Source organism: Formica exsecta, unplaced genomic scaffold (genome assembly GCF_003651465.1).
Source record: "Formica exsecta isolate Colony F162 unplaced genomic scaffold, ASM365146v1 scaffold712, whole genome shotgun sequence".
In the NCBI taxonomy this organism is placed as follows: domain Eukaryota; kingdom Metazoa; phylum Arthropoda; class Insecta; order Hymenoptera; family Formicidae; genus Formica; species Formica exsecta.
Genome location: NW_021853480.1, coordinates 82288 through 95843, shown reverse-complemented (window position 1 = coordinate 95843; position 13556 = coordinate 82288). Strand labels below are relative to the sequence as shown.

Below are 13556 nucleotides of genomic sequence, written 5' to 3'. Positions count from 1 at the left end.
TTGAGGAACTTTCGAACGCCACTATTGGTAATCCTAGAAACTATAAATATCTTTCATCCAATTTTCCGGCAATCAACCTCTTTCCACAATTAACCCCCTATAAGCAGACCATATACAAATCCGTTATCCTTCCTCAATACCAACACTCATACCACTTCACTTATCTTCTCCCCGAAATAATCTACCCTCAACAAGACTTCCTAGATAGTCTGGATCAATTCCCTAAACAATATGCTCAAAATCCCGTTATGCAGACTTTTGGCAAATTCATAGCGGAGACGGTGGTTTTTTACACGGACGGGTCTAAAATTAAAAGGGGTGCATATGTGAGCTCTGCCTGCTACTCCCCTCAGCCAGGAATTCAGTTGATGCACAAAATCTCGCCCTACGCCTTTATTTTCTCACCTCTATTAAGCTAGCAGGACCAAATCAGCAGAATCAAACTGGACCTATCAGATTATTTAGTACCCATTTTGTACTAATTTGTACCACTAATAATAATTTTGTACCTCGTGCCATTTCCAAAAAAACCGTGGCGCTGCTACCATCAAATTAAGCTAGCAGGACCAAACTAAAACAAAACAAAAAGATAAAAATAAGACCAGAAATCGAAAGGGCTGAATTTGTACTAATTTGTACCGCCCAAATAAACTTAATATATTTAGCCCTTATTCTTAAAACAACCCCCAATTGAATTTAGCCCTATTAAGCTCAAGAGTAAAGTGCTCTTTCCAATCAGCAGAATCAATCGCTACTTATACACTAGACGCGCCATCATTTGTACCATCAAAATCTAAAGTTTCAGATTTTGTACAACCGCCGTTCCTTCGAAAACTACCCCCGACTCTTCTCAGTCTCAAGAGTGAAGTACCTTTCGCCACGAGCAGAATCAATCGCTACTTGTACACACGAGAATAAGTGAAAATCGGACATTTATCTGTCTGATTTTCTAAAAATCTTCAATATCTTCAATATCTGAAAAAAAAGTTCAATATCTGAATTTCCGGTTATATATGGAATTTAATTTCTATTTTATATCTAAGTAGATAATAACTTTCATTTATTCAGACAATTTCTGTCCGAATAATTGAAATTCGGAGATTTATCTGTCCGATTTTTCAAAAATCAGTTTAATATCTGAATTCCCCTGTATGGGAATTGTATCAAAAATTAAACTGATAGAAATAATTACAATCCCTGCCGAAACTGGTCGTGCCATCAGATTGCGCGCGCGCAGATCTTGCTCGGTTTCTGCCGACAATCTGACGTCAAGTCACGTTAGCAGATCCTGCTCGAATTCTGCTACTAATTTGCCGTCAAATTGCACGCGCGCAGATTCTGCTCGGTTTTTGTTATCAATCTGCCATCAGATTGCGCGCGCGCAGATCTTGCTCGGTTTTTGCAACCAATCTGACGTCAAGTCATGTTAGCAAATCGTGTTCGTTTTCTGCGGTCAGATTCTGTGAGCATACTCTGCTTTGTTTTTGGCACCAATCTGTCGATTTAATCTGTAATAACAACTTCTGTACCAAATTTGTATCCTTTTTGCTAACAATAGTTGATAGCAGGCACTTGGCATGATTTGCTTTCGACAGACTTGGCTATCTGGGTTAATAGAGGTTATTTTCTCCGCGGAAGCTTGGGCAATATATAATGCTATTTTGCTCACATTTGATATTAACGGTTCTGAAGTAACTATTATCTCTGACTCAATGAATGTATTAAAAGCACTCCAGGGAACAATTCCAAAAAAAGGCAACTATTTAATCCCGCTTATAAAGGCCAAACTTGAGGCGGCGCGCGAGCAGAAAATTCACATCCAATTTATCTGGATCCCGTCATCTAAAAGGATTCACGGCAACAAAAAGACCGATGAACTGGCCAGATGAGCAATTAAAGAAGGTATTGCTAATAATTTCAGGGTTCCATATTCTTTTCTGTTCCCAAAGAAAAATTAGATTTTGATTTCGACAAATATATAGAGCATTGGGCACGATTTAAAGGTATTGCATTCTTTGAGAAAATCTACCAAAAAAGCAGGAAACCATGGTACTATCAAACAAATCTTACTAGAGAAACTATTGTTACAATTTCCCATATACAGGCTAATCATTATAATCTTAATCATAGTTTGTTCCGGAAAAACTTAATCGATGATGAGTTCTGTCCGTGTAGACATCCCTCTCAGAACATCAATCACATAGTATTTCATTGCCCCAATACGCGAAATGAATCGTCACATCTGAGATCCACTATTGCGAACTTGACTGTTCCTCAGACTGGCAACTTTTTTGATATTCTAAAAAATCCGTTAAGTAAAATATGCAGACTAATTATCGTCTTCTGCAAAGTATGTAATATGAATATTTAAAACTCCCGCCGCGCTACGTGGTTACTCCATGATACAGTACCTTTCCCTTCCTTTGTCCCTCCATCCCTATAACCTATAACAGAGCTCACCTCTCCGTCTCAGCACGCATCTCCATTATGTGATTTCAAATTGCTGATAAGTTCACTGTGTTGAAATCTTTTCATACTATGTCTATGTAAACATAACTGTACCAAAGAACATCCTCATTTAACGCCACTTCTGATCACATTATACGCAAGATTCTAGTCGTATTGACACTGGGCAGGTGCCATTCAAGAAAGAAGAAAAAGTAGAGCACACCTCCCAAAACTTTGTCGCGCGCCTATTTTTGGGTTGTCTCTTCTCGCTGTGCGCTTATACTCGCGCGAATTGGTCGATCTTTCTTAATTAATTTTTCAATAATTATTACAAAAATCGCAAAATGGTAAAGGACTTTCCTGCTCGGTTTAACCCGCTCTATCTGCGCAATACGGGTAGAACAATTATTATCAGACACCTTGTATATTTGAAACCGAATAGTATATATATACCTATTAAATATTCTAAGTTTCAAACACACATTTCAAATTTTATGCATTTTATAACTCAGAATTATAAAAAAGTAATATATCGTAAATCGGAATTATTTTATAAAGTTTATTATATAAAAGATTTATTTTCTTATTCTCTTATTTTTATAAATTGCTCTTATAAATTTAAATTAAAAGAGATCGAAATCTGTACAACATAACTTATACATCATATATTAATTTAATACGAAGAAAAAAAAGGTGAAAAAGAATAACGCTGCAAAATAATTCCGGTTTGCGTTATTAAAATTCATATAAATTTGGGAATTAAAAAAATCCAAAATTTCAAATTTCCATTAATTAATTTAAATTTTTACAAAAGTTAGTAAAAAAACGCTTTTTGTGAGTAATTAATACATTTATCACTAGTGTCGTAAGAAACAATTTAGTTTTCAATATTTCTAATAGTTTCCAGTTCTTTTTCTTGCAATGTACATACAATCAATAAAATTATAGGCATTAATTACATACCTCATATATTCAATAACATGCAATATAATATAAAAATTGTAGAATTCAGATTTTCATTAAAAGTTCGTTTTCTTTTTACTTGAAAACCAGAAATGCGACTCCTTTGATTTTCAGGTTTGTCTTGCTTCGTTCTATTGGATCAGAGAATCCTTTCGTAGAATAAAAGATATGCTTGACTTTGTAACACTGTATTTTCATCTACTTCTGATACCCTGTGATAGAAAACTGAGAATTAATACCGAAAAAAATTATAATAAAATAAGCAATGTTGGGAAAATACTTTATAATACTTTATAAAAATAACTTGTTATCGTACCTGTTACTGATTTTTAAAAATAACTCGTTATTGATTTTAAAAAGTAATTAGTCATCATTACTGTTAAAAATTTATATTTTTAATATTAAAATATAACAAAAGCGATATAACTTTGATATTGATATCGTTATTGATATAAAGCGTATAATTATTTTGATAATAGTTTTAAATCTTATAATCAGAAAAACTTTTCAAAAACATTGCATAAAACTGTTTTTTTTTTAAGATATTTAAATTTGGTAAGTAAATATAAGTAAATAAAAAGAAGGTTTTCTTTGTTTCTTCTTTTAATAGATTTGAAAATATAATCAAAATCGCCTTTTTTGCATCTCTTTAATTTTATACAATTTTGAAATCCATGATACGCTAATTAAGAGTCAAAATTTTAATCTGCAAAAGTTCATAAGAAATGCATGATCTGATTTAATAAAAGTTATCATAAAAGTCATTAAAGTTATTAAATTTTATCAAGATTGTTTTTTAATTTTTGAAAGATTTTAATGTTCTATATGTGTATTTGTTTGCATAAAAGTCATGTCGCGTAAGTTCGAACAATAATGATAAAAGTAACTGTTAAATTCGTCACTCTTGTTATCGAAAAAATGTCGAGGTTATTTTAACTAAAATCAAAATTACTCTTTTCGTTGCAGACAAAATTTGTAACGCTGTTATTGTTATTGTTACAGTTTCCGAAAAAAAGAACTATAACAATAACAGCGTTATTTGTAACGCGTTATTTTCCAAACTTGAAAATAAGTATAATAAGCATAGAATAAGAAAAATTATACTATATATAAGGTGTAATGGTAAAACTGCATAAAATGTTACACCTCACCGATTTTATCGCCACTTAAATATGTTGTAGAGAAAGTTCTTCTGAGTAATTCTCCGCAAGAAAGAAGTCGAGAACGGCATTGGTTTAGAAGATATAACAAATTAAAGTCACAATTTTAATGCTTTTTTCAGGTATATAAAGTAACATTAGGAACAGTGAAGTTTATGTACGTTGTATTTCTTGTAGAGTAAACGGAAAAAAGTTTTTCTTTACATTTACGGAATAGATATTTTGAAATTAGAATTACGAAATACATGCTGGTCATGGATATTTTGTCAATAATCAGTTTCACTTATTTATCGCAGTTCGCGAGCGCGTTAGGTTAACAGCTTTCAATATTCGTGCCCTGTGCACATATTCAGTTTCATAGAAAACTTATTTTTCTATGAAACTGACGCACTGCCATCCGCGTTCTGGCTCTTACTAGCCCGCGATTATTAGAATTTGTGAGTTCACTCGAGAGCCTAATTTCTTAAATTTGTTTCAATATATTATTTATAATATAGAAAAATATTATTTATTGAATGCGGGCGGAGGAGAGGCTCTGCCCTTCCCCATGCACCCCCATCCCAAAAAAATTCTAATCTAATCCAATCCAGCTTTATTATTAAAACTGAAAATAAGTTTGGGTTAGGTTAGAATTTTTTCAGAGCGGGGTTGCGGGAGAAGGGCGGAACCCCTCCCTCGCCCACGCATAAATATCGTAAACAGCCTTTTTCAATCAAAAAATAACAGATTATTACAGCATATACAAACTTTAATGTCAAATTTCAATTTGTTATATTTTCTAAAGTAATGCCGTCCCTCATCACTTCTTTTTTGCAGAGAATTACTCAGAAAAACCACCCCTATAACATATTTAAGTGGCGATAAAATCGATGAAGTGTAACCTTTTATGCAGTTTTACCTATATAATAATTAAAGGCGGGTAATTATTCATATCATATAAAACAAATTAAAAGAACTTAAAAAACTTAGAAATTTTTATTAATTTTTCTCATAGAGAGATATACCGGGTGATTCATTTCAATTTTAACAGGCAAATATCTGGAAATTACGAGATTTTAGAAAAAAATATTTCGTACAAAAGTCATGACTTTGAGGAGGACATAAGATAATGTCATTGATTTGACCTTGGATAGTCATTTGAAGATTATGTGAGAGTCACCTTCAATTTCTTAAATGGAAACCCCCATTTTTCATTGCATATTCTTGTAGCTTACCTTGAGAGCTTTTCAAAACATTATAATAAAGTATTTTTTCATTAAGTATTTTTCGAGTTATTTTATATCTTATACATAAAACTTTTGTACGAAACATTTTTTTCTAAAATCCCGTGATTTCCTGATATTTGCCTATTAAAATTAAAATGAATAAAACATTATTGATTCTTTGCAAATACAAGGTTTGTGTTTTCGAAAATTAAATCTATTTCTCTAAACAAAAAAGATCTTTGAAGTTGATTTTACAGTAATATTAATTTTAATAATAGATTATGATTTTTCTGAAACAAAATGCCGAAGTCTTACAAGATTCTGAATCCTAATGTCAACAAAACAAAACTCCTGTCAACAACATCAACAAAACTCCTGGTAAATGCCGAAAAAAAGATTCATTACCGATGATTTTGACCTTGACATATATGTTATCATGGTTATGTCCCTGAGTAAAGTCAAAAGAGATTTAGTTGTCGCCATAATATATAGAAGTATGTGGCCATCGCTCATTGTTTATTATATATAAAAATTTATTAACGAAAGAAGTTTTATAAATGGAATGTATAAGGGCCTATCCAGACGGATTTGCATAATCGCATAAACATATCCATATGGAAATTGATTGATCTATAAGTATAAATGCATAAATCAATTTCCTTATGTATATGTTTATGCGATTATGCAAATCCGTCTGAATAGGCCCTAATTGTTCGTCCTTTATAAAACTAAAAACCCATATGACATTATATGTATAATGATCCCACAGGAAATGCATGAGCGGAGAAGGGTCTCCTCCCCCTGCGCCTCTATCCTAAAAAAAATAACCTAATCCAAATCTAATCCTACATATCTTATAATTAATCTTAATTTTAAATTAGAAATAAATTTGAATTAGTTTTTTTGGGGATGGGGGCACAGGGACTCTGCCCCTCCCTCGTCCACACATTTCCTATGGGATCATAATGCAGTTCCACATGGATTTCCAATTATCCACGCGAACCAAGATCCATCCTCACCCCATTTCCTGTTTTCAATGCGAAATGAGATTTATCATTATACGGTTTCACATAGGTTTCTGTTTTGATTTCTTTTATAAAATTTTATAAACATTTTAAATTGGTATGTATCAACGGTATTACTACTGTTACTAACTGCTTCGCACAACTACTCAGTCAGTCATCGGAATAATTTCTCGCAGCAAACATCGTAATAGCCAAATCGACGTTCCGAAACACTGCTGCCTATCATTCAACAATACATCGTAGTTGGATCTATTATTCATACGGATAAATGGCGTGTATACGATGTTTTATGACATTAAATAATTACATGCACAAAACAGTGAATTATGTGGTTAATTTTGTGGATTCTGTAACTGGGCTCCACAAACAAAATATAGAAAGATTGTGGAGAGAAATGCGAGCAAACATACCTCACCCTGGTATACGGTGATTACCACTTCACAAATTATTTTGTTAAATTTATGTTCAAAAGAATGTACAACTATGATGAACGCATTGATATGTTTTTCAATATAATGAGTTCAATATATCCGTTAAATTCATTAAATGTTGAATAAAATTCTTGTTTCACATATCTATCGACCTTTTGTTATATCATAACAAGGGGCTTTGCCCTTCCCCCGCCCATGTATGTATCGTTTTCTACAGACATATCGGCAAATTACGTTTTTAAACACTGATATTACTTAACTGACCTGTGTGAAGTTAGCCCCGCACTTTTTGAATCTCGTATTTTTATTAACTGTGCTGTATTGTACCGCGAATTGCAGCTCAATAACTTAAAGAAATAAAATTAAATTAATTTAAGAAATAAAATTTTTACTAGCCTCTCACATAACTAACATTTTTATCTGTATCCGTTATCTGATAGGAATAATATTGCATATCTAAAGCCCAGTGTCCACGAAGCGTGATTTCAAGCTGGTTTGTTTGTAAGTAATCATGCTGGGTCGCGAATAGGCAACGAAGCTTGATGTAAAGCTAGGCCCGCTGCCAGTTTTGCATCACACGGAGCTGGGTGCTGTACGTGGAAGCATGCGTGAAAGTGCGTGGTAGAAAGCTGATCAAGCAGACAGGACAAATAGACGTAAACTTCTTTATATCCGATTTAAGATAAGATGGAGCTTGCGTGGAGAAATAAATTAGCAGCTCTGAGTCTTTTACTAATTGTAGACGTCAAAAGAAGAAACGAGATATTTCACATTTCTTCTTTGTATGCATTGATTAATACCGAAATTTGTTCCTTTGTCCATTTCGTTGACTGGCCAATTTGTGCCACAAGCTGCGACATTTTTACGAAAGTTTCCGGCCCGGCAGACATAAATTAACTGGCTCACATCACGTGACTCTGTCTGATTGGACGAACTACGCTAGAATCCGAGCAACACGCTTGGAAAATAGCACTGAATCTATCTTGGAAAATCTAACCGCCGAGCCCGCCACGCAACACGCCGCGAGTCACATTTCTCGCTACAGAACGAATTTAGCAGCACGCATGGCTCCACGCAACAAAAACAGCTTCAAATCACGCTCCGTGGGCACTGGGCTTAAGTTATGCTAGGCTAGCACAACTCAGCACAATTGCAGTTTGTGGTAGACGTCATATGAGATCTACCACAAGCTGCAAAAAAAAACGAAAAGAAACAATGGTCTAAAGAAGCTATTTTATAAAATGCCAGTACAAAAGTCATTACGAACCAGCACGAAAGCTCGCATCGTCTGAAGCCAAGCCAGTAAAGCTAGTTTCCCATGATGCAATTTTTCGTGCAAGTTTACTTGCGAGGAGCTCTGCCAGCCACCGTGCAGGCTACGCAGCGAGAAAAGTTGCTTGCTGCGAGTAGCGCTGCGTGTAGCGCTGACGGTTTTCGTTGATAGAACGAGTGCTATTTTCTCTGCGTATTTTGTTGCTAGGCATTGTAAACAGCCAATGAGAAATAGCGACTAGATCATGTGACAAAATTGACATGACCTTGTTGTTTTTTTTGGTTATCATTGTGTGCCATGTTTTCATCCAAAGTCTTCTTTGTCGTCTTTTCATGACGGTTTCTTTCCACTTCTAAAATTAGCAAAAGAAAAAGTGCTCCTAAACTTTTCCTGCGGATAGCGTCCATTTTTCAAAAATTTTTTTTGAGGAGCAGCGCACAAATTATCGTCTGTTCCATCCGCTAAGCTAGCTTTGCACCTCGCTCCGTATTAAGTGAAAACCTGCAGCGCGCCCAGCTTAGCTTTATGCAATGTAAAGCGCAGGGCAGCAAGCAGCAAATCATGCATGCTATCCAGCACGAAAAATCGCATCCAGCAAATAAAATAGCATCGTGTGCTGCTGGCTTTACTTAAGGACATAACTATGATAATATATGTCAAGGTCATCAGTGATGGGTCTTCTTTTCGGTATATTTACCAAACTCCTTATTATTAAATAATATTTATTCTATAATACAAAAATATTAATAAACAATTTTTTCTTTAAAAAAATTAAGAGTTATAGGTTTCTATGGATTCGGAGATTTATATCGTTCATATAAAATGTTCAACTTCAAAATTAACTTTACATAAGAATATATTTCATGGCAGCCGTCATCTTCAATGTGTCTTACTCTTATATCGATACTGTCCCTGATAGAAATATTTTACAGAAAATTAGATGTGTGAAATCCTATTAAAATAGGACTGAAATATCAATCAATTGACTCCTTTTCATTGTGATTTCATTAAAACTTCAATAAAAATCCAGAAAAATTTATTACAGAAGATATAGGAGGGGGAGGGGGGAGGCGCGAAGAGAGGGAGAGATAGAAGATCGAAAAATAAAAAGATAAATGCGGAGAGAAAAGTGCTAGTAAAATGGATAGAAGAAATAGGGTAGATAATATTTAATGGATGTATGGAGGGAGAGGGAAAAGATTAGACATATATGGGGAAAAGGGGCGGTTATAAATTATGTATTGAGGAATGAGGTGAAGAAGCAGGTAGGAAGAATGGAGACAATATCAACTCGAATCACCATTCGTTAATAGTATGGATTAAGGCGTGAGGAGGGGAAAATGCGATAAAAATAAGAAGGAAGGAAAATAAAAAAGTAAGTATGGTCCGTAGAGGAAAGGGAAAAGTTCAGAAAAGCATTAGGGGAGATTGAGGTGAATGATAGAAGGTTCGACGAAATGTGGGGGGAAATAAAAGGACGAGTGAGAAGAATTTTGAAGAAGGACTACAATTCTAAGGAGGAAATGAAAAGAAGAAGCTGGTGGGATAAAGAATGTAAGGAGGAAAAAAATAAAGTGAAGAGAAAGTTAAAGAGATAGAGAAAGGGAGAGGGAGAGGGAGATGGACGATCATAAAGAGAGGTGAAGGGAAGATATTGGAGTAAAAAAGAAGGGAGAAGAACGAGAAATGGGAGAAGTTGCGAGAAATTAAAATGAAAAGACATGTTTAAAAGATGGTGGATAAGAAGAGGAAAAGAGAAAGTGAATGAGAGCATCCAAATAAATTAATGGGACGGATTTGTTAGGGAATTGCTGGGAAAGAGATGGATAGGAAGATGGTGAGGGGAGTTGGGAAGGGAATCAGAGAGATAAGAATGGAGAGGAGATAACTTGAGTAAGGAATGTATTAGAGAAGAAATAGTATTGAAGAAACTAGGGGATAACAAGATATTGGAAGTCGATCAAATTTCGGCGAAGGTGTGGAAATATGAAGGTATGCGAATGGAACAATGAGTGAGGAGATTATGTAATAGAATGGAGGGGAGAAAGCTGGATAGAACAGTGCAGTAAGGGAGTGATTGTGTCTATAGTAAAGAACAGTGAGAGAGTGAAGGTGAAGGAATATGGAAGAGGGGAGGAGAGGGAGGGGTAACTAAAGGGGATGACTCCGACTGGTGTATATGTCAGTGACTACTGTTACACGATACCCTTAATCGGATTTAATAACGCCCATAGTTCTGACCAATCACAGCTATTCCCCTGAAGAATTGAATGATTGTGATTAGCCAACCTTAGAATTACGGATGTTATTAAACCTGATTAGGGGTGATGTGTAAACGTAGTCAGGTTGGCAAATAGATTAAGAGAGGAGATAGAAAGGAAGAAAGTTAATTCCACAGAATCAAACACGGAGTTTAAGGGATGGTTAAGGGGAAAAGGTTATGAACAATAGATAGTATATACAATCTATAGTAGATAATATATATAATATGAATATGCAATAAAGTATGATCATGTGCTGTAGTTCACAAAGCGCATAAAATATTTCAGCAAGGCAATTATTTCAACAGTAAAATTAACTCGCAAAAGTGATGACTATCATAGGATATTTTTGTTAATTTCAAAATCTTTTTTTTTTATTCGTGCAAATTATATTGGTTTCAGAATTCTAAGTTCTCAGAAACCTATCATTCTTATATTAGTAGCTTCTTTTGAAAAAATACTTATTGATACTCTTTTAAACTACATATTATGGTTCAGATTTGATGTACGCGATAAACACACAATTTGGCATCTTTCTTTAATATAACACCAAGAACTTACCGAGAATCTGATACATAATACCATCTTCCAGGTGGTGGTTCTACAACAGATGCAGTTTTCGCCGATGCTTCCTCTCCTTCCGAATCCAAACTAATACTACTCGATTTGTCATTCAGCTTAGGATCCTTATCCTTAGGAAGAAAATTCCATCGGTGATCATCTGGTGGTAATGGGAGTCTTGTCTGCCCACAAAGACAATTCAAATAATTTCGAAATTAATAAAAGCTTTTAAAAAAATTTTTGTAAATTATACAGTTAAAACTATATTTTTAAAACATCTTTATCCTTAACTTAAGTATCTTGAGCTCTTTATTCTTCGTCCTATCCCTATCATTCTTATTTTTAAGTATCTTGAACTTAACATGTTTTCCAACTTTTTATTAATCTTTTTATCATAGTTTTTTTATTCAATGTTAGTAATTGTGAACTATATTTTACTAAATATATGGTTTCTATATATATATATATTCAAAAAATGCAATAGCAATTAGTTAAAGAAAAAATTATTTGCTATGGCACATGTTTGTGCAATAATCGTGTCGCAACTATATGATGACATTAATGCGAGTATTACACAATGTTTACAATATGATTCTTTAAATTTATTTATTAATTAATAAAAAAAAATTCGTCTTTACAAAAAAAAAAATTATTAAAAAAAAAAAAAAAAAAAAAAAAAAAAAAAACACTGGAATGGGACTAGCCGTTTCTTATAGGTTTTTGGACGCTGAACACGAATTCGGTTCCGAAGATGTTCGATCACGTCAGAATTTTGAGAAATTTGCAATTAAAGTTGCAAAAAGGACTATTTTCACAAACTTTGTCATATTATAGCTACAATGTGTGACATGCTGGAGAAGTTTTATTGCAATCAAAATAAAGTATGTTGTTAGGGCTTTTGACCCTCGAAAGGAATGGTGTCGGTTATGATTAATAAGATATCCATGGTTAAATATGGCGTGTATTGCAGAAGTTAGCTGTGACTCAGGTCATTGACGATTTACCAAATAGCTTTCAATTATATTTATTTAAACTTAAGAGTTTTTTAGATCGCTGAATACGAATTCAATGTCAAAATTGTCAAATTCAAAATGATGGACTCAATATGGCGGATGGTCAAAACATAAAAAATATTTAGATTGCAAACTAAACATTTGAGTCCACCATTTTGAATTTTGACATTGGATTCGCATTCAGCGACCTAAAAAATTCTTAAATTTAAATAATAATTGAAAGCTATTATATTAACATTGAATTAACAAAGATGATAATGATTGACTTGAAATCAAAAAGATAATTTCTTAAAACTGATAAAAAATAGAGTACAGTTGAATAAAAACATTAATTAAATTATATTTTATAAAAAGTTAATGTAAGAAATTGAGAGAAAAAAACGAAGAAAGGAAAAAAAGAGAGAAATAAGGAAAGAGAAGGAAAGAGGAGGAGGGGGGAGACAAAGGGAGAGAAAGAAAAAAAGAGAAGAACAGACAGAAAGAAGACAAGAAAGAAACATTAGCAACAGATGTTATAAATATTACTAATAAGAAACGTAAATATTATATTAAATAAGCACGTTTTTTATCTGTTCGTCTGTTATCATATAAAATAAACATTATACCTTTGTTATTGTTTAATTAACAGGATGTCTATTCCAATGAGTAAAGAATCACAGGAGAGAGCATTTGGTGCTAAGCAAGCGGACGGAAGTGACTATATATAAGTGGACGCTCAAGATGGCCGCTCAGGGACGAATTGGAGCATGACAGAGATACTGGAAGTACCTCAAAGGCCTGGGAATGCAACATGATCTTACAATTACAACTTATTAATAATATTTTTTTAGCCTAATACCGGCTCTTTCTCTCACTTATTTAGAATCAATGATTGTGCGCAAAATAAGTGCAGACTAGAATAAGTAAGGCAACAAGTGGCTGTACACGGCCCTGAAAAACGTCGAAAAAAATGGACGCTCAAGATGGCTGCGATGACGTACTACCGTTCGCGATAAATCTACCCCCACCACCGATATGCTCTCTCCTGTGATTCTTTACTCATTGGTCTATTCAAATCTTATTAAAATTTCCTCACCTTGCAAATAGGTGGCACGTTCAAGATGCCACGTAAAATTAGAAAATTTTTTGCAATTTTGAAACGAATTTATTTATTTTGCTTTATTGTGTTTTAAAAATATTTTCTATTTATATGATCACGAACGAAAAAGAGTGAGAA

General features: G+C 33.7%; 1 protein-coding gene across 1 annotated transcript in view; it reads right to left on the bottom strand.

Moving 5' to 3' along the window:
* Positions 1-3235: 3235 nt before the first annotated feature.
* The window catches only part of LOC115243276 (ubiquitin carboxyl-terminal hydrolase 45-like), a gene marked incomplete at its 5' end in the record, with an annotated part of 25268 nt that continues 14947 nt past the window's right edge, over positions 3236-13556 (bottom strand). The window contains 2 exons of the mRNA XM_029820109.1: positions 3236-3623; positions 11328-11509. Coding sequence (XP_029675969.1) covers positions 3551-3623; positions 11328-11509 — 255 coding nt within the window. The remainder of the gene's footprint in view (positions 3624-11327; positions 11510-13556) is intronic.